The sequence below is a fragment of the Toxorhynchites rutilus genome, chromosome 3 (genome assembly GCF_029784135.1).
Source record: "Toxorhynchites rutilus septentrionalis strain SRP chromosome 3, ASM2978413v1, whole genome shotgun sequence".
NCBI classification, from domain to species: Eukaryota; Metazoa; Arthropoda; class Insecta; order Diptera; family Culicidae; genus Toxorhynchites; species Toxorhynchites rutilus.
In genome coordinates, this window is record NC_073746.1 from 20472444 (window position 1) to 20494214 (window position 21771).

General features: G+C 39.5%; 2 protein-coding genes and 1 long non-coding RNA gene across 4 annotated transcripts; 2 read left to right on the forward strand and 1 right to left on the reverse strand.

The window, feature by feature from the left end:
• The first annotated feature begins 3868 nt into the window (after positions 1–3868).
• LOC129774678 (uncharacterized) lies at positions 3869–4490 on the forward strand. The gene is made up of 3 exons (XR_008742750.1): positions 3869–3996; positions 4049–4258; positions 4313–4490. It is a non-coding gene; the product is annotated as an uncharacterized LOC129774678 (long non-coding RNA).
• A 560-nt stretch (positions 4491–5050) lies between these two features.
• On the forward strand, positions 5051–20464 carry LOC129779396 (uncharacterized). Its single transcript, XM_055786838.1, has 3 exons — positions 5051–5704; positions 5764–7116; positions 19870–20464. The coding sequence occupies exons 1-3, from the start codon at positions 5157–5159 to the stop codon at positions 20279–20281; spliced, it is 2313 nt and encodes a 770-aa protein (XP_055642813.1). The 5' UTR covers positions 5051–5156; the 3' UTR covers positions 20282–20464.
• On the reverse strand, positions 19481–21120 carry LOC129779397 (cytochrome c oxidase assembly protein COX20, mitochondrial). 2 transcript variants are annotated; one of them, XM_055786841.1, is made up of 4 exons: positions 20969–21120; positions 20716–20903; positions 20498–20652; positions 19481–20326 (listed from the first exon to the last, which is right to left on the reverse strand). In XM_055786841.1, the coding sequence occupies exons 1-3, from the start codon at positions 21023–21025 to the stop codon at positions 20532–20534; spliced, it is 366 nt and encodes a 121-aa protein (XP_055642816.1). In that variant the 5' UTR covers positions 21026–21120; the 3' UTR covers positions 19481–20326; positions 20498–20531. The 2 variants fall into 2 exon arrangements, with proteins under 2 accessions (XP_055642816.1, XP_055642814.1); XM_055786839.1 differs by lacking the exon at positions 19481–20326 and having other exon boundaries at positions 20457–20652.
• Between the last annotated feature and the right edge of the window lie 651 nt (positions 21121–21771).

Here is a 21771-nt window from a genome sequence, read left to right on the forward strand (position 1 = left end):
GCATCAGAAATCAAGTTTCCGTTCCTCCTTATATGGACGTAAAAATAAGATTGCGTACGCGGGTATAAATTTTGTTCTTAGGGGGGGTAGAAATGTGTATTGAAGTCAGTTGAATGAAAAGGCAGATTTGTATTTATTAGTCGAGTCAGTTAGAATAACCACTGACTGGACTAGTTCATCAGTCATCCTCGCTAGTCAATTAATTTTCTAGTCAATTCGCTTTTTGTTGACGGCGACTGTCGAAGTGAAGCTACTGAGAGTAGAGTCGGTCTTCATTTTTCACCTTCGAAGATTTCGGGCCCTGCTCTTGACCAATTAAACCAAAATAAAATCAGGTTAGGAGGAGGAGCTATAAACAATATGAACAGTTTTTCGGTCGATTATAAAGTCCACTTCTGCAAACGACAAATATCGACAGTCTGCAGCAGAGTATCAACGTGTTTCGTTCGATATGTCACAGGAAGAGTTGGAACCGAGTAGACATGTACAATGAAATGCAGCGGGTTGCAGAAAATTCGCTTGGCGAACCTGTATCACTGGAATTGTGGGCATGTCACATGTTCAAACAGCCGACTAATCTGTATATGTCAGATCTCAACGACATGCGCTTGAAAAATTTGAAGCTCAAGCAGTACAACTTATCGATGAACCACGACTACAACTACAGCAGTTTTTGAGTGATGCCAGCAGGACGGCCAATCAAACCGAACAAACCGAATCAAAACGCTTGGTAAACATTCTTTTCATTGACTTTCTCTCCAGTCAATAACTCAGAAACTTGTTTGTTGTTTTTGATAGTTTAGACCCTAAATAAAAACCTTTTTTATTGAAATATGAGGTGAAAATTGGTCAAATTTCTGATTGTCAGTTTGACATACGGTACAATGTACAACCAAAGTATGTCTGTCATGCTACGATGGCACCTGTACAACGCTGTACACATACAACGCTAGTACAGCTGTATGTCTGTCCCTGGTATAAGGGGATGTCGCTGATTAATGGTCAGTGGCCCCTGAATATCCCGTGTCAGCCACACATACAGAGCATTGGAGACTACAACATCTCAAATAAGAGAAAACGATGTAAAACTAATCTCAAGCCAACCGCGAGTAATCGGTGACATATTACTAACTAAGTCATAAGGCAAAAATTGTCAAAATATTGAACTCCCGGCCCCATGAGGCTAACGCCATATGAGTCTTAATAAAATATATGTTTGGAAAAAAGACCAATGCCAAACAAATGCAAATGCAAACATTAAATCGTATAATTATGCACGTGCCAAGTCTTACAAGAAATCCGAATAAATCATAATCGCATATAATATCAATCAAAGTATGTATCGTGTATATTTGAAATCGCATTAAATGTAAAAACTCGATTTTAAATACCATTCAAATTCAAATTAAGTCGCAATTCGGTATAATAAACATCAATTTTATGATGTACATTGTCGTAAAATATATTTAAGCCGCATCATATGCGTATATTACGCTGATGCAGTTTGTGTGTCGTATAAGCGTATAATTTAAATCGATTCAGTACTATAGTGAATCGTGTTGCATGCTGAAGAAAATCATGAAACAGTGAATCATATTAGATCCTAATAAATAACATATTACATCATATTGAAATGTCAATGAAGTGCTGATGCACTCGAAAGTTTTAACCGCAGTTGAAATAAATTTCAGATAGCCGCGCGAGCTAGCTGGTGGATGATAATCCAGACGACAGGAGTTCGAACCCACATCGGAGCAGTTTTCACCAAACATCAATCTGTGCCATTTCAAACATTCATATTCTACTCCCAACACAAGTCAATCAAACAATTATTATTTCTACAAACATAAATACTCATATAAAAAAAAATCTCATGTCACGGTGTTAGTTACCGAACTCCTCCGAAACGGCTCTACCGATTTTGATGAAATTATACTCAAAATACTTGGTAGGTATGAGAATAGGTTGTAAACTATATATGATACCAGTAGGATACCGATAACCATACATTTAATACCGAATAGGGTGGCTCTATGCAGAAAAAAAGATCTGGATATTTTTTTCAAAAATTTGACTTCATACCATACATATAACCTTAAATTTTTAGTGTGTTTTATTCAACACCCAAAATATTCACTAGAAACAATTTATTTGGCAGAACAACGTTTGCCTGGTCAGCTAGTACTCATATAAAAAATGGCGATTCGTGAGGCTATAATAAACATTTCACGAAAACATTTTGCGCCTTCTGTTTTTTTCCTATGTCTGTAATAAATCGTATATGAGTATGGCAAAAGTCGCTATTATAGCCGGTCAAAGTTGCATATTCATCCAAACAAATTCAGTAAGCATTTGCCATGTATGTATATGGAATCCACTTTTACATGCATATGCCAGCCGCTCTTTTGATGCGGTTCGTCAGAACGAACGTATGATCTTCGGTTCTTTTCAAATAAGCCGCGGCTCTTAATTAAATCTCGGTTCTTTCATTTCTAATGAACGCTTATAGAAGAACAGACCCAGCAAACATTAAATCGCATAACAAGCGTATATATAACATCATATGCCCTAAAATTTGGTTGGCATATAATGCGCCTATTATATGCCAACCAAATTTTAGGGCATATGATGTTATATATACGCTTGTTATGCGATTTAATGTTTGCTGGGTCTGTTCTTCTATAAGCGTTCATTAGAAATGAAAGAACCGAGATTTAATTAAGAGCCGCGGCTTATTTGAAAAGAACCGAAGATCATACGTTCGTTCTGACGAACCGCATCAAAAGAGCGGCTCGTGAGCGTTCGCGCATCACTAAATCAACGACCAAGAACGAACTGGTTTTTGACATAGGGCTATGTCTTTGATTTCTATTTAGGGGTGTAACTCTACGAAAAATATAATGATTCATTAAGAGTTTTCAAACGCATATTACTCAAAATCTTTATCGCGACATATGTTTTGTTATATACCATTGGACAGAAAATTTATCCAGATTTTTTTTGACTCAAGACATGAACAGTGAATATAGTAAAAAAAGTTAACAATTTGACGATTCAAATGGGTATGTTTTTTTCGATTTTACTAGCCTCGTTTTCCCCCACAACGCAACGAGCAATCTTTTTGCCTACAATTAGGCGTTAGCTCATAATGTGATAAGATGCGTATTATGAATTAATCTCGATTATCCGATAATAGACATTTATCAGTTGTCAGAATTAATGGAGGGATGATTTTGGAATGATCTTGAAGATGATATTGGATGATTTCATTCTATACTACCTAAAGATTTGACGAGAGCCTGGCTCAAAAGGTTAAACGTCGATAGAAATTTTATTAGATTGAAGTTCAGGTTGTTGTCCAATCAATTCTTGCTCAATTCACGTTTAATGTGTAGGTCTTGCTAATAACAATTTATGGAATTGTGGTCCAGGATGTCATTATATCAAGCATGTTTTTGGTTATGTAAAAATGCAGTTAATGAATTTAACTGGCTGCTGATTTAGAAGTTCGGAAAGGTATACTCACGCATATGTTCATGACTTCCATTTGATGTATCAAAGAAGACAAAAATACAGATTTTGAATAATGAAAAACTCAATTTAAATTCAATTACTACACACAATCACAGTCCTATGTCAAGAACGCGTCCGTGCCTCTAGGCCCAGATCCATCAACTTTTTTGTTCAAATTACAGATCTGTGCAATTTTATCTGTGACACGACTCCGTACCCTTGCATCATTCACCCAGAAAATCCATTACGAAAATAAGCTACCAAATCTTTAGTAATGCAAACATTTGTAGAATATACATATTTTCTGTACATATTACTAACCATGTGTAAAATTAATGTCAGATGCAATACACATCACTACCAACGGTTGGTACATTTTACTACACGGTGCTCGTAAATTTGACGATTGTCATTCTGGCAACCGCGAAAAGAATGAAGTGACATCATTTTTAATTTCACCGTGCGGATAGCAACAGCATGAAGGTAAATGATTTTGAATTATTTTAATCATGCATTAATAGAAGATTTATTACAGGAAACCTACGTACATATTACGACGTTTGGACGGCTGATGGAGATCATATGCAAGCATCGATAAAAATGTCGCTGTCGGTAGCTGGAATCAACTTTTGTGGTGTTGATTCTTCGGAAATCCTGACTTTTCTACCGATGGTATCAAATTGTTGCCTTCCAACGTTCCTCCGGTCCCAAAAAATTAATGTTTATTTGCCAACAAATTGAAACAGTGAGTCCGACTACTGGTATGATTCAGATGATAAAATCGAACTTTTTTTCACAGGAGAATCAACGGAACTGCATTTTTATGCCATCCATAGCGGAATAAGTGAACAGCGAAACGAAGCCTGCGAATCGACAACATGTAGCATCAGCAACTGGCGTTATTTATTTTTAAGTAAGCTAGGGAACATAACTTTGTATCGAGGACTTTGTAATTGAAACAGAAATAAATATATTTAAGTGTCATTTGGCTCTTCAAGCTTACCATAAGCATTTTAAAAAGCCACCCCGAAGTCCCTGAACTGTAACTTATGTTGAACCAACGTTGAACCGACATCTTATACTGGGTTATACTGGCTGATTTGACATTTGTTTACCATTGTTATCGCGTAATATGTACGAATAATTCGTATTGCAAAAATTGACTAATCATTGGTAATATTTACCAAAAAAATTCGTCATATATACCAATGTTTCCTAAGAGTGTAGGTTTACTCAAGGCGCCTAGAAATATATCCTAAGGTGGGCCAACTTGCTAAAACCACTCTTCAGCCATATTGGAAGTCTACTGTGTTTTGTTTGTAAACAAAACACAATACGCTCGTGCCCAAGCTCGCTCGTGATCAGTCTGTCTCTTTCACGCTTCAAGCAAATGATTCCCCTTCTGCTTTCTTCCGTATTGTTTTCATATACCGCTCCCCTAACCAACTTAGTGACGAAACGGCCTCACCTTGGGATATACTTCTAGGCGCCTTGGGTTTACTGTGTAGATTGACATTTGTATGTAAACATCAACAATATGATGCCTAAACTTTTCCATCGAAGTATTTTGCTCTACAGCTGAGACTCTACAGTAAACAGTGATATTCCGCGAGTGTTCTGTTCGTTTGGTATCCATCCAAAGGATGTCAGAGCATCCACTGGACTTCCTAAAAGATTACTCAACTGCACAGGAAGACGATCAAGATGCTGCGACGGCCGCTTCCGAATCGGCTGCAGGAATGGAGGAACACGGCGCCCACAACAATACTGAATATCGAAACACTTCGAAGGATTCAAAAACAGTTAGGGGTAAAAGCAAAAAGCGGTTGCTGATAACGAAGAAGGAATTGCAGAAGACCCAGATTCGGGAACGGCGGAAACTGGCCCGTAAGGTCATAATCGAAAAATGTAAATGTCATCTTTCTTGCACGACCAAGCTCACTCCGGAGCAGCGCCAGACAATAAATGAAAGCTACTGGCGGTTGGAAAATATCGAACAGAAGAAATTTATCAAAACTCATACGGTCCAGGGAAAAGTTAAGCGAAGGAGAGTTCCGGTGGATCCGTTAGGAGGAGTGGATGTTAAAAAGGCACATTCATATGCATTCTACTTACCGGATGATACAGGTCAATTGCAGGCGATTTGTTGTACATTTTTTCTGAATACTTTGGGATACCGCAAAGGATGTGGGTAGGTGTTGTGAGCCTCTTGCCATGAATATTGAACTCATGAACATGCATTGATTTTAGCAATCACATTTATCGCGCCCATGCTTCAGATTCTTTATGCGACAAGCGTGGAAAATATGAAAGAGATCATTCCTTGCGAGACGCTGTTTGGGATGATATTCTGTCCTATTCACCAAGGACGTACCACAAAGGGCTGAAATACAGCGCAACAGCACTCTATTTACCAAATCAATTGAATGCAAAATTAATGCATGCCGATTTCAAAGCAAAGCGGGAAGCAACAGGAGGAAAGCCTGGCAGTGCCAGTTTCTATTGCTCAATTCTTCGTGAGATGGATGTGCACTTTGTGGAGATGGATGATTTCCATATACCAGAACGGAAAAGCGTCCCATCCACTCTTATATGTGTCCCAAAGCCCCCCCAATCGCCACCAATGAACGACGAGTCACGCTTGAGCGAAACCGAGATGCCTCCCCAGGTTAATTCGCCATCACACTCTAGCCATTCACCCAGTTCGATAAAGTCCTTCGGACCGTTGCAATCTCTCCAACCAGTTTTAGATCAACCGACCTTGATCAGAGATCGTGTGAACGAACAGAGACAAATCGTAGCGCTACCCACCATAATTCCCCATGAAACTCCCGCATCGTTTCAAACGGTTGATGTTAAACAGGAATCCTACTACGAGCTTACTATCGGTCCAATGGCGGTGCCTGTACCTCACTATACCGAAGATAACGACGATTTTTCCGATTCATACTCGAATATGGTAGAGGATCCTGATTATTCTGAATCTCGCTATCACGAGCCCCTCAGCAGTGTCGTAAAGGCTGAGGATACCAAGGTAAATGTTCGTCAAAATATGTTCTTTGGTCCAGTGGGAGATGTGAAATGCGTAGTCCAGTCGGAAATGCCCCTGCTAGAATCGCCGAAGCTGTTGCCGTGCATGGTACCAGTGAAATCAGAAACTAAAATTACACCACAAAGGGAACCAATTGCGACACCACCAAAACCTGATTCCACGCAAGCAGCCACTTTACCCGAAGGGTATCCACCGGTTAAACGAACCAAGAAATTCATTGCCAAAGTGCGCAACATAGCGAAACGGAAACAAGCCCACCCGGTTTTGTTTCTCGAATGCAATTGCCATTTGAGCTGCAAGGATAAAATCGACGCAGCCCAACAGGAACGCATAAACGAGCAGTACTGGAGCATGGGTTTCTGCGACCAACGTATGTTTATGCTCGAGCACACCGAGCGACACTCCATCAAGCGAAGGCGAGCGAAGCAGACGGACGGAGTCGTCCGAAAGGGATACACATATTCCTATCGATTGACTGATACGAACGGTAGTTACCAACCTGTATGCTGTCAGTTTTTTCTCAACACCATCGGATTTGGTGCCGGAAGTGGGTGAGTGCCATAGATAGTTTTTAATTGCGAAAACGGTAACTTTTACGCAAATTGTGCTCCGTTAAATACAGTATTATGTGTTTGAAATTCAATTAAATTGATTATTTATCCAGATAAGTATAAAAGTTGCTCTGAATGCTTTAATTCATTCTGGTTTTTGTCAATTAAATTGCTAACAACGCTACAGTCTGCCATCGCTCTGGTGGTGACCGTAGTGGCATTAATGTTAAGTGTCCTTCTGTATTTCATGTGTATTGTTGTCTTGGCTATCGGTGCTACTCGTACGAGTTGTTGTATACAAGATGAGTGTATGCAAGGCATCTGAAATTAAAATAATAATAATAATCATGATCCATTCGTTAGCGGACGGATTTGCGGTGCTCGATATCATCGGCCCTGTACATCCCTTACAAAATCGATAGCAAAGTTGATAACAGAGATGGAAAATGTTCAGTTTGAGTGTTTGTCCGATAATAGAAATTGTACGCGATATGACGTTCTGGACTGTGAAGATGTGAAGAAAGAGATTGAAAAAAGACGGCTGGATAATGTCGGGGACATACCCGAAGAGATGTAGGACTACACCAAGGGCTGACATCATTTCCAAATAAATAACTCACAAATTCTACTATTATTCATTCGCAGAACGGCAACAAAAAATCAGATATCGATTGTGTTGGTGGTGACTATAACAATGAACACAACTCTCGCTTTCAATCTGAAAGACCCCAACCACCAACAAGCTCAAAAATACGTCTAAATTAAGACAGGCTTCATCAAGCCAGCAAAATATAGTTTATATATTTTATTATTTGAATATCACTTTAGCATTCTAAAGTCGTCGATAGATATAGGAGTGCGTTTTTTTACATTAAAATCCATCTCCACTCTCGAACAAAGGTCAATTTCGTTTGCGCAATAATCAGATGGACTAACAACGCTTATCAAGATGTGATTGTAAATCTTATGGGAATTCAATTTTCCAAATTTGGCTTCAGAGTTTTCCGTATATTTTCGATCGTCATGTTTGGTTGAAATATTACATTTTGGTGAAACATTTCTCGGCACCTCTCGGATTATTTCATGAAGTATGCAGAAATTTGTGTTTCATTTGTATGGCAGTCCCCTCTTAGAGAAAAAGGAAGAGTGTCGAATCACCAGAGAAATATATCTTGAACATAAAAGTTGGTTCCATTTGCCTGATTAGCTCTCAAGTTATGCAGAAATTTTATAATTTACTTTTAATATAAATTTCCTAGGACTTCTACCAAAACTCGTCATTATTATATCAGATTATTTTCAGACACAATTCTCGTTCAAGATTTTTCAATCAAATAACATGTTTCTCCGTTACATCGAATAAATGTTTGATACAGAAAATCTGATAGAATGAAGATAGCCCTAAATCAGATAATTCCTTCTTCGAGTTTTCGCTTTCAGAGTTATCATGTTCGGTTGAAATATGTATAATATTTTTATGCGTCCCCTCTCCATTCCAGAGGAGGGAGGGATGTCATACCATCATAGAAACATTTCTCGTACTCAAAAAGCCTCATCCCAAATTTGGCTCCATTTGCTTTATTAGTTTCGAGTTATACAGAAGTTTGTGTTTCATTTGTATGGCAGCGTCTCGAACCACCATAGAAACATTTCGTGCCCCCTAAAACCTCTAAAACGTGCCAAATTTGATTCCGTTTGCTCGATTGATTCACGAGTTATGCGAGTATCAAATCACTATAGAAACATTTATTGCCCCTTATATCATTACTATTAATTGATTCTCGAGTTCTGCAGCATCCCCCTGAGGGAGGTGGGAGGAGTGTCAAACCACCATAGAAACATTTATCGATCCCTAAAAACATTTTATGCCAAGTTTAATTCCATTTGCTTGATTAGTTCTCGAGTTATTCAACCCCCCTCCCCTTCAGAGAGAGGGGAGGATTGTCAAACTACCATAGAAATAATTACTCCCACCGAAAACTTCTACATGCCAAATTTGGGTTCGTTTGCTTGATTAATTCTCGGCTTATGCTGAAATTTGTGTTTAATTTGTATTGTATCACAACCCCGCCCCCATCCTTTAGAGAGAGGGAGGAGTGTCTATCCAACATAGAAACATTTATTGCACCCTAAAACCTCCACATATCAAATTTGGGTTCGTTTGCTTGATTAGTTCTCGAGTTATAAAAAAAATTGTGTTTCATTTGCATGGCAGCCCCCGCTTAGAGAGGGGGGAGGTGTGTGTGTCCACCATAGAAACATTTATTGCACGTCCAAACGCCGAATTTGGGTTCGTTTGCTTGATTAATTCTCGAGTTATTAAGAAATCTGTGTTTCGTTTGTATGGCAGACCCCCCCCCCCCACTCTTAGAGAGAAAGGGGGGAGTGTCTACCCAACATGGAAACACACCCCTCTTCCCAACAAATCGAAAACAAAAAGCCGTTGTAGATTCGAACGTAAATGGCGTCTATATGGTGGTTTTTCTCGATTTCTGTTGAAATGAAACTGGTCAACCCCATGAGGTTTGTTGTGGTTGACCGCTTCTTCACAAATCCGTGTTGAGATTCGAAGATGGTTGTTTGAGACGCTGAATAGATGACGTTGTGGACTAATCCCTCGAACACTTTAGCCAATCAGCACAAAATGGATATACCACGGTAATTTTGTTTATGTTTCGGGATTCGAGCTCGGGATAGCCCGGACGGAATACTCGTAAATGGTTATGACGAGGTATTTCTGTAATGCCGCAGATCTCAAAGTAAGTCTCTAGTGGAAGCTCCAAGATATTTTTTTTCTCAGTTTTCGACTATTTCGGTGTTCTTTTGATAGACAATTTATATCTGCAACAAAACCAGTCCGTTTTATTGCATACTGGGTTTTCATATCTATTCAGCCATTCCATGCCAAACTGACATAGTGGTTCTCAGATTTCCGTGAAAAGTGGTAATTTTGTTCGCAAAATAGTAGACATTTTCATTTAATTTTTTCGTTAGGCTCGATTTTAGGGTAAGCCGAGATATCACGCGAATGAAATCACGACCTACATTCAATCCCTTGAACCATGCACTCGTCGAGACCTTAGGGATTTTCGTGTGTAACCAACGACCGAACTCATCACCACTCCACATGCGTTGCCAACTTACGAGCGTATACTGACGAGGAATGTGGAAAAATTCATTATAAGCAATTTGCCTTTCAAAAAGTGTGCCTTCTAAAGCGCCCACCTTAGCTAGCGAGTCCGCTTTCTCATTCCCCGGAATCGAGCAATGAGAGGGAACCCATGCTAAGGTAATCTTGAATAATTTTTCGACCAAAAAACTCAATAGATGTCTTATTCTTGTTAGGAAATAAGATTAGCGTTTATCAACCTTCATTGAGCGGATTGCCTCTATTGAGCTGAGACTGTCTGAAAAAATAAAATAGTGGTCGATGGGCAATGTTTCAATGATCCCTAATGCGTAATATATCGCACCCAGTTCAGCGACATACACGGAACAAGGATCTTTGAGTTTGAAAGAGGCACTCGAATTTTCATTGAAGATGCCGAAGCCAGTGGACTCGTTTATGAATGAACCGTCAGTAAAGAACATTTTATCAGATCCAACTTTCCCATATTTTTCCGAAAATATCGACGGAATAACATTGGAGCATAGGTGATCTGGTATTCCATGGATTTTTTGTCGCATGGACAGATCAAAAATGACAGAGGAATTGCAGAAGTATGGGAAGCAAACTTGGTTGGAGATGCCTGGTGAAGGGTGCACGTCGTGGGTAAAGTACTCATGGTATATAGACATAAAACTTGACTGAGGAGTCAGTTGGAGTAGATTTTCGAAGTTATCAATCACCAATGGATTCATGATCTTGCAACGGATGAGAAATCTGTAGGTTAATTCTGTGAACGGAAGAGTAAGCGGGGGTACTCCTGCCAAAACTTCGAGACTCATTGTATATGTCGAATGCAAACACCCCATGGCTATACGCAAGCAACGATATTGTATTCTCTCCAGCTTGAGAATATGAATCCTGGCAGCTGATCGGAAGCAAAAACTGTCATATTCTAACACTGATAATATCGTTGTTTTGTACAACTGAATGAGGTCTCCTGGATGGGCACCCCACCATGTTCCGGTAATTGTTTGGAGAAAATTGATTCTTTGCTGGCATTTTTGTTTCAAATACGCAATGTGTCTCCCCCAGGTACACTTAGAATCAAAATATACACCCAGGTATTTGAAAAACATAGAGTGTTGGATCGTTTTGCCGGATAGGTGAAGCTGGAATTGGGCGGGTTCGTGCTTCCTAGAAAAAAACAACCATTTCAGTTTTCTCCGTAGAGAATTTGATACCCAGCTTGAGGGCCCACGTGAACAGATTTGTTCAGGGTATCTTGCAACGACTTTTGCAGAACGACGGGATTAGTACCCGTGATGGAAATAACTCCATCGTCTGCAAGTTGTCTCAGCGTGCAGTCTCTAGTTAGACAATCATCCATATCATTAACGTAAAAACTGTACAAGAGGGGGCTTAGGCAGGAGCCTTGTGGTAGACCCTTAAAACTGTAACGAGAAGATTTCGAGCTGCCATGAGAGAAAATCATGTGCTTTTCTGACAGTAAATTGTTCAGGAAATTGTTGAGAATTGGTGAAAGTCCACGATTATGAAGCTTCTCTGAGAGAATTTCCATGGAAACTGAATCAAATGCCCCTTTGATATCGAGAAAAACGGAAGCCATTTGTTCTTTGCGAGCAAATGCGATTTGGATTTCAGAAGATAGCAGCGCGAGACAATCATTTGTCCCTCTACCTCGGCGGAAGCCAAACTGCGTATTTGACAGCAAATTGTTTGTTTCGACCCACTTGTCCAAACGAAGTAGAATCATTTTCTCTAACAATTTACGAATACAGGATAACATTGAAATCGGCCTATACGAGTTGTGATCGCTAGCCGGCTTGTTGGGTTTCCGTATGGCTATCACTCTCACTTGTCTCCAGTCATGCGGGACAATATTCAGCTCCAGAAACTTGTTGAACAAGTTCAGCAAACGCTGTTTTGCCAAGTCGGGAAGATTCTTCAACAAGTTGAATTTAATCTTGTCCGACCCCGGAGCTGAATTGTTACATGAGAGAAGGGCAATTGAGAATTCCACCATCGAAAAATTCTCATAATCGCTTTGAAGTGAAATGTCGCGTACGACGTTTTGTGCAGGAACGGTGTCGGGGCAAACCTTCCTTGCAAAGTTAAAAATCCAACGGTCAGAGTATTCCTCACTTTCGTTTGTATGGTTCCAGCCACGCATTTTCCTAGCCGTATTCCAAAGAGTGCTCATAGCGGTCTCCCTTGACAAACCATTGACGAACTTCCGCCAATATCCACGCTTTTTTGCTTTAATCAAACCTTTTAGTTTGGCTTCTAGAGCTTGGTACTTTAGAAATCATTCCACTAATCCAGTTTTCCTGAATTTTTTGAAAGCGGATGATTTTTCAAGGTAGACCTTTGAACACTCCTTGCCCCACCAAAGTGATGGAGGACGACGTCGGAAAGTGGTAGCCGGTACACGTTTCTTTTGAGCTTGAAGTGCGCTTTCGTAAATCAAACTCGATATAAAGTTATACTCTTCGAGTGGAGGAAGTTCATGCATTGAAACAATTGCTTCAGATATTATTTCCGCAAATGTTCTCCAGTCAATATTCTTCGTGAGGTCATACGAAATATTGACTGACTCACGAGAGCTTGATTCATTAGCGATCGATAAAATTATTGGTAGGTGATCACTACCGTGGGGACCGTTCACGTTTGCCCCTAAGTCTTTTCCATCGAGAATTCAGAGATGTGATTTTATGTCGTTTTTAGGTTATGATTTTTCAAAGTTAACCGATGATCCAAAAAAAGTTTTTTCCCCTATTTTCCAAAAATGACATTTACAAAAATTCATAACTTTTTAAATACTGGACCGATTTAGATAATCGACACAATCCGATCGTCCTAGGTTCAATCCCAGCTGGTTCTGAGGCGAACAATCTCTGGTTGCGTACTCCTTCGGAAGGGAAACTTAGAGAACTTCACATGAGCTGTTGAGTCTGATAGATAGGGACAGGTGAAGTCGCCTCTCTGATGTTGATAATTGGCACTAAAGTGGCTAAATAGACTGACAAAAAATAAGCGAAGAGAAAAAAATAATTACAAAAACAAAACTCATTTTTTTGCAAATGTAATATTTTTACAAAGAACACTAGCTCATTGGCCTAAATTTGATATGTCGATCATCTGAATCGGTCCAGTGGTTCAAAAGTTTTGAAATCATTTTCGGAAAACGGAGAAAAAAATATTTTTTTAACCATCAGTTAATATAGACAAATCGTAACTTTAAAACGACAAAAATTACATCTTTGAATGTTGAATACAGTAGAAACCCGATTATACGCGAAATAGACTGGCTAGGTCACCGCGGATCACGAAATTCGCGGATAACGCAATAAATGACAGAAAAAGACATGCACAAAAAAAAGATATTTCACCGTTATAGCTATGTTTTATAAATACAGGAAGAATCAAACTGTCCATCTGTACGGTCATTTACACTAGTAGTTAAATAATGTGAAAGTCATGACCAAAACAAATGAGCAAAAGCGTACTGTTCACTGATTAATTCCAGGAAATTCCATTGAATTACAATGGAACTCGCTTTCGCGAATAAACGGCACCGCGGATCATCCGCTCGCGGAATATCGGGGTTCCACTGTATCTATTGTAAAAAAACCTCAGTGTTCGCGACGAACGCGACCTGAGTCACCAGCAGGCGAACAGGGGGAGAACGATGATGCAATCGGCAGAAACGAAAATGCAATCGGCTGCACTTGTCGATGCAATCGTACTCACACATACTGAGAAGTGTAGATTTAAGTTTTTTTTTCATTCTGTTTGTGACAATTAAAGGAGTAGGATCGTAAATTGAAATTGCCTTATTTTGAAGAAGTGTCCCAGTGAAGCAGCAGCAGTGAAATCCATTCTGGTCAACAGGGCGACCAACGTAGTTTCCATCCTCCGTTGTCTTGTGAGTCACTGAGCGACAAACTAGCAACGAACGTGTTCGATCCTGTCGTCCTTTTGCCAGCATCGTGTTGTGCAGCGGTTAATGGCGTGTTTTAGCCGCTGAATTTTTTTCTGCTGGTTCTGCTGTGTGCCGCTAAAAGTTAGGGTGAAAATTGACTTTATTTCGTGTTGTTTTACGGCGAATGTGCGCCGTGGTCCTTCGACGAGTCAGAGCAAGCTGCGATCTGAGTGTGCGATAGTCAGCGACTTTGTGTTGTGTTGAGACAAAACACTCAGCTTCCAGAAAAATATTAAAAAATATAACACCGTCTAGTTCAAAGTCATGAAAACAACAAAAAACAAATACAATCTAAAATAACGAAACCAAAATTGGACCCCCTGCAAATATTAGCCAATTTAGATTAGGGGCTGTCCACATACCACGTGGACAACTTTAAGGGGGGTAGGGGCTACGAAAATGCCCACGCTTGTCCACGGTGAGGGGGGTGGGGGTAAAGAAAATGTCCACGTGCACGCGTTGAACAAATATTTTTTAAAAGTACAATCAGATCTGTTTTCAAAAATAAATGAAATCTGTTCTGCATTTTCAAGAGTGTTGAAACCTTCCACCCATTTTGAGTATGGGTCGGACTCGATTATTTCAACAGTTATTTCAAATCCTATACATAATCGAATATCAAGAAAACAATTTTTTCATTAATGTATGAATGTCAAACATTAATAAAAAAATAGCTTTTTTGTGATTCGATTATGTATTGGATTCGAAAAATAACGTTGAAAGTGAAATTGCGATTATTTATAATCGAGTCCGTCCTGTACTCCATATTTATGCATAGAATGGTCATGTGGAATATTTTTCCATATCATCGAACTTCTTCGCTGTAATATGTATTCTGAATGAAACTTACATGAAGCGATCAAGCTTCCATTGGTAGTGGAGGATCATCGTTTTCAACTTCTAAGCTACGTCATATTTGAGCATAAACAGAACTCTGTGTTCTAGGTCCAGGTATTCATGAGAGTAAATTTGACATGGCGAACTGCAGATACATTTTTATCCGCAACGCACATGTGGGATGTTGATAACTTGGTGAAATGACCGGAATAATTGGAGGATTTTCCAAATAATTTGAGAAGGACTTAGCGAAACGAGTGCTATCCAAATCTCTATAATACCTGCTCAAAACAGAGTTCTGCATTTTTGTATTGAAAGAAGCAGATTCAGTCCACCTTTTCTGATGGACAGTAGTCTCGTTCCTGAATACTTTCCGAATTTAGCGTCCATTTGGCGACGTTATCTTTGATACAGCTGAGTTAGGTATGTTCAGCACCGGAGAGCAACTTTTTAACACATTGCGGAACGCTCACGAGATTTCTCGTGTTTCGTGTTCCGTCTGTTACGGATGGATTAGGAAATAACCCGTGTTTTCTACACTTGAAGGTTAAATCCTTGGTTTGCTAAGAATCTAATGAGGCCTTCGTCTCATCTACATCGAAGGAAACGATCTCATTCATGGAATCCGAACAAATGAAGCGTTCACGTTTGCCCCAAAACGTGCGGTCCTTAATATGTTAAGAATCACTTTGTCCTACCGAAAGAAAGATTGGGGTGCTACAAGTGAGATTGCCGTTAATCAGCATATGTTATTACGACATCTGTTTGTTTTTTACAAGGAAGTTTTGATTCCGGGGTTGGATTACATATTCTGTACCACGACCAAGAGGAAACTCTTATCAATACAATCAATGACATGGTTGAAATCACAAGCGATAAGTCTTCCTGCTCTATATTTGGAATTAAGCTTGACAATTCTACGTTTTATGGAATTAGCCGCATTGAAAATATTTTTTTCAAATTGGAGCATTTTAGGCATTCAAAATATAGTTTTTCTTTGTTCTAATTATCGTTTCAATATCTTAACTAGTACCTCGCAGCCAAAGTTCAGTAAAGAAGTATGCCTAAACCCAATGGTTGTTTTTTATTCGAATGCTTTCGACACATTTTTTTTGAATAGTACCTCGATTAGCTTCAATTAAAACAGTTTTCAATTGTGCTAAATCATTTCAGAAGTCTTTTCCATAGACACTCGTTTTTCGGAGATTTTCTGCATGAATTTTTGTTATAGTAACTTCAACCCATCATTTCATACAGTTGCCATAACCAAGCTTTTTTTACAGCCAACGATTTCACACATTTTCAAACTCTAAGATATTTTGGTAGGAAGAGTTGCTCCAAATACTTATATAAAATAAGTTATTATATAAGTATTTGGAATAACTTTTCGGGGAATGTTAATGAAAAAATCAAAGAATAGAAAACAATTGCTACTACTAATAAAGCCTATTTGCATTGCTTTTTTTTTTTCAAAAAAGGTTATTTGATTTAAGATTATAATCAGAATAGAACGATTTCAATGTTGCAAGCCCCGAAAGTAATAGTTTGCGTTGCATCGAAAGAACGATGTGCTAAAGGGTGTATCACATCAAATTGCATCACGGAAAAAACGCTGTAGAAATTTAATTTTTAGGAATTATATCTTCAGCTTTCGCTTATAATCGGATAAGAGTGTATAGATCACGTTGGCCATGCTTCACTGTCAATTTTTCGTAAATTTGGAAAAATGTCGTCGAACGAAAAAGAGCGTCGTGAATTAATCCTGCGCACTCATTTCGAGAATCCGGAGTTGTAACATCGGGACATCGGTAAGATGCTGGGAATCGTCTAATCCACGGTCAGCAGAGTACTAAAACGATACTTCGAGAACCTAACCATCGACCGGAAGGTGAAGAACGGCAAAAATGGATGCTCCGTCAGTGAAAAAGATCACAAGCGCGTAGTTAAGCAGTTTAGATCCGAGAAGTTCGGTCCGGGATGTCGCCAATAAGCTGAATTTGTCAAGTTCATTCGTCCAGCGGACCATGCAGCGGGAGGGCCTGCGTACATACAAGGTTCAGAAGGCTCCTAACCGCGACGAAAGGCAAAACATGGTGGGGAAGACGCGAGCCCGGAAGCTGTACACCGGAATGCTGACGAAGCCGCATTGCCTGGTAATGGACGACGAAACCTACGTCAAAGCGGACTTTCGTCAGCTGCCGGGCCTGTTGTTCTTCTCCGCAGAGGACAAATTCAGCGTTCCGGAGGAGATTCGCAAGCAGAAACTATCCAAGTTTGCCAAAAAGTACATGGTGTGGCAAGCGATCTGCTCTTGCGGAAAGCGGAGCGCCCCCTTCGTGATGACCGGCACGGTAAACGGGCAGGTTTACCTTAAGGAGTTCCTACAGAAGCGCTTACTACCACTATTGAAGCAGCACGAGGGCCCGACCATCTTCTGGCTGGATCTCGCTTCGTGCCACTATTCAAAGGACGTGTTGGAGTGGTACGAAGCCAACGGGGTCACCTTCGTGCCAAAGGTAATGAACCCGCCCAACGCGCCGGAGCTTCGCCCAATAGAGAAATATTGGGCGATTATGAAGCAGGCCCTCCGGATGAACCCAAAAGTTGTCAAATCGGAGGCGGACTTCAAGAGAAAATGGTTTTCTGTTAAAAAAAAACTACAACCTAACGTTGTACAGAACCTTATGGACGGGGTAAAGAGGAAGGTGCGAGCATACGGGCTTGGGCTCGAAGTATGAATAAAAAGAAAATGCCAAAAGTTGTTTAATAGTTTTTATTTTACTGTCTAAAATTTTCAAAAGGATCGGTCTACTGGGCGAATTTCTACAGCGTTTTTTCCGTGATGCAATTTGATGTGACACACCCTTTACTTGAGTCGAGAATTATTTAGTATAATTTCCCACACGAGCACTCTGGAAGTCATCTCGATATTCAGTGCAGATTGGCCGCTGGGAATTTGTTAAGGTGAAGGTGGAAGCTAGCCATTGTAGTAGTATAGGTAAACCCTCGTGTAAAAATGGGGTAATAGTGTTTGTGAGAGAAGAGCAAAGCACACGTAAATAGATCAATTCACTTATCAGACTGTGTGGCGCTTCATTGACACGAGTCTTTGAATACATTTGAAAAAAAAAACAAATAACAATTCAATACTAAAGTAAAATGTATGAACGATATGTTCGGTTAACAATTGCAAATATAAATATATATAGAAGGTGCATTTGCATATGATTCTGATTATACGCGAGCGTAACATGAGCAAATTTATAACACATGCGAATTGGGGCACTTTTGGTATTAACAAGTTCTTCCGCATAGTAACTCGATGTTGATAATTCCTTAATATTTTCCTTCGTTCATCGTATTGTTTTCACATATTCACGTTGGAAAGCCTTAACCCTTCTCTTCGTTGGCCGAGGCATTTAGATTGAATTTAATACTTTTCCGTTTACTGTTTTTGAAAGCATAGGCAGCCGTGGCAGTGTTCCGAGCTCTGCAATACAATTTTCTTACCCAATGTTCAAGTTGCTAAAACTTACATTATAGACCCATTAAACGTAAAAATAATAATTGTATTGATATCAACACAATTTTATTCTATTGATTTTCATGACATGGGACGCTATGACTCCGGAATAACATTTTATTGAGTGGTTTTTATAGCTGTTTCGATGATGTTGTTTGGCATCAGTGTCGAAAAAATAACGATGCTTCCACCAATACAAACAAAACCATTGCAGAAGATTGAAAAACGAAAATTTAACTTTCAGAGCACTTGCTCGAGTTTTCCGACGTTCTTCACTATACGGTGCGAAAGCAGATGAAAATGTAATATCTTGTGAGTAATCGATTAGCGTTTGGTTGATATTACTTGATGGGAAGTGTGCAAAAACGATCATTTTCTTCACACTGTTTCGCAAAATTATTGATTTTCTGGCGAGAGGTGAGGGAGGGAGATGAAAGAAATGAGCGCCATTGTGGCAGCCATTTGTGGCTAGCTTCCACCTTCACCTTAATAAAACATATTTTCAATGCGCTGGTGTAATTTTAACCGATATATGGAACGCGTCCTCTGAAAATCCTCCAAACGGTGACGGAAAAGATTTTGTATTGCACTGACAACAGTCAAGTTGAGATACTGGAGCTGGACAAAGTACAGTTGATAAGTTTTAGAACGTTTGCCTATTTCACTTTTTGAATATATGATTTGTAGCAACAAATGAATCGGAAGATTTCTCGTCACCATTAACAAAAAAGAAAAATGTGTTTTTTCTTGAATTGTTTTTTTTTATCATTAAAAAAACACCAAATATAAAATAAGACTAATTTAAAATTGAATATAGGTACAATGCAGTTATCTCCATTTTTTTGATAAAAATATACGTCGTTTAAAATAAAACATCGTCCACAAACTAGGGAGGGGTATAGTCAATGTCCACGCAGGGGGAGGGGGAGTCTAAAATCGTGCTTATCTGAATCGATCTAGTATTTCTGAAGTTATGATTTTTCGAAAAAAGGCATTTTTGGGAAAAAAAATCGGACCATCTCATAATAACGAAAAAATGAAAAAATACGTGTCTAATATTTTGCAAAAAGGAATAAAACTACCACTTTTCACGAAAATCTGAGAACCACTATATCGGTTTGGCATGGAATGACTGTATTTTTAAATCTTCATATTGTCTTAAAGATAAATTGTCTAGCCCAACCTCCATAGGGATACGACATGGAATCTCTATCCTCCATTCTTCATCTTCATCATCATCATCATAGATTCGTCTGATCGCTATCATATGTATTTTTTCAGCAACGTTATCTATCGAGCACATCAGGTGGAGCTGAGCGAGGCCATCAGCGACAAGCGGGGAAAATTCGCTCGCGACACTACGATGCGCGACGCAATGGACGATGACATCCTGTCCTACTTCACCCCCGATCAGCAGGATAGTGGTGAACCGTTGGATCTGTCCGAAACCGATTGGACACCGAAAAAGATGTACAACCAATACGTTCAACGACAAGCCTCTGATGGGAATAATAAGCCCGGTAGCTTTGGTTTCTACTGGAGGAGAGTCAAACAAATGAAGGTACTTTTCGCCCCGAAACCAGAACCGAAGGCAAGTGGTCGGCGGAAGTCACGATCTTCGACTTCGGCCTCCTCGGAGAAACACCAACAGCTGGACGTTGGCGTGCCATCTACGTATTCGCTTGGTTTTTAGTGTATCTCCATAGATAAGCTTGCCGTAGCAAAAGTTGAGAAGACTCTGCAATGTGAATATTCTAGTATTTATTTTGTTCTTAGATATAGAACTTGGAAATTTGTGTCACAATTGTGTCTTCCAGAGGCACTAACAAAAATTTCGCTGGATCGTGAAAACAAACACCAAAATAAACTTGTTTAATATTAGTCGTGTTTGCATCGGTTTTAAACTTACACTATTGTGATATATTTAAAAAAAAACTAGTAAACTAAGCTGATTCAGCTTTTTTATCCAGGTCCCGCTCCTTTTGCGTTCCTTCATACATCGCTTGTTGTTGGATCAAAGTTTGAAGCAACTGTGTATCCGTCTCCTTCTTGGACCAATTGTATCTGTATTGAAATCAGACTTCAATGAGTGAAATATTTTATCTAAATGATACCAAGATAACTGACCGACAAGCGAACCAATAGCAAAGTGTAGTAGCCATAAACCCGCTGAAACCTATGTGAGAGGAAAGTTGCGGTCGTGACGTTCCCAGGAATGCAAGGAATCCGGTTGCAACGCCCGTACCAATGCCATACAAGAAACTATTCCGAAAGCATGGGATCTGGCTCAAATCACGTCCGAACAGTACGACACCCTGGAATCACGACAAAGGCTGTATTCTATTAGGATCTTTCCTTGTTTTATCGCACGGTTTATTACACGTTCTGGAACGGGATCCGGCAGTAGCTCGTCAAAGTCCACCCTTTTCTTGTCCATTTTAGCGACCGGTTTGGTTGTGCAACAATGTTTACTGATTCCACCAAAGTTACAGTACGAACAGAGGAATAAAAACAAAAGCCAGCTGACGAACGTGACAGGCAACTTATGACTTTCCACCTCATTTGTATGGACCTTGAATGAACAACCCGATAAAAAATACAATTCTAATTGGGTTTCAATACTCAGAGAAATCTCACTATAAATAAAAGCGTCAAAAAATTCGTGTCCAAAAGCGCGGTGTGAATAAACAGAGAGCATGTTTTGTTAACACTCAAAAGAGTTAGCAGTGAACAGCTTGCTTTGTGTTGCATGCCAATGAAGAGTTGAAGAAAATCAGCTGAAAATCTGCAAATGCATGAGTAGCCAATACGTGAATCGATCAAAGTGAACAGTGACAAAATTCAACTTATGTCACAAATCTAATCGACAAAAATTTTCTCCTTCGACTTCGGAGGTACTCAGAAGAGTAAATACATGAACTTGCGGTTTGTGAGTTCTCCGAGGAGGTCATATTCGAGGAGGTTTGCACCTCGTTCCCGTTTAGAGACTTGGACATCGAACCCGTCGAGCGCGAATATGTGACCGATGATGTCAAAAATGGTGTCCCAACGTTGAAAGATTTGGGCGTAAATTTGACACTGATTAAGTTTTATTTGATGATTTTTCGTGGCTTCTATCACATTGATTCTACTATTGTATGTGAAACTTTAATTCATTAACTTACAAAAATAAAAAGTTCTGTC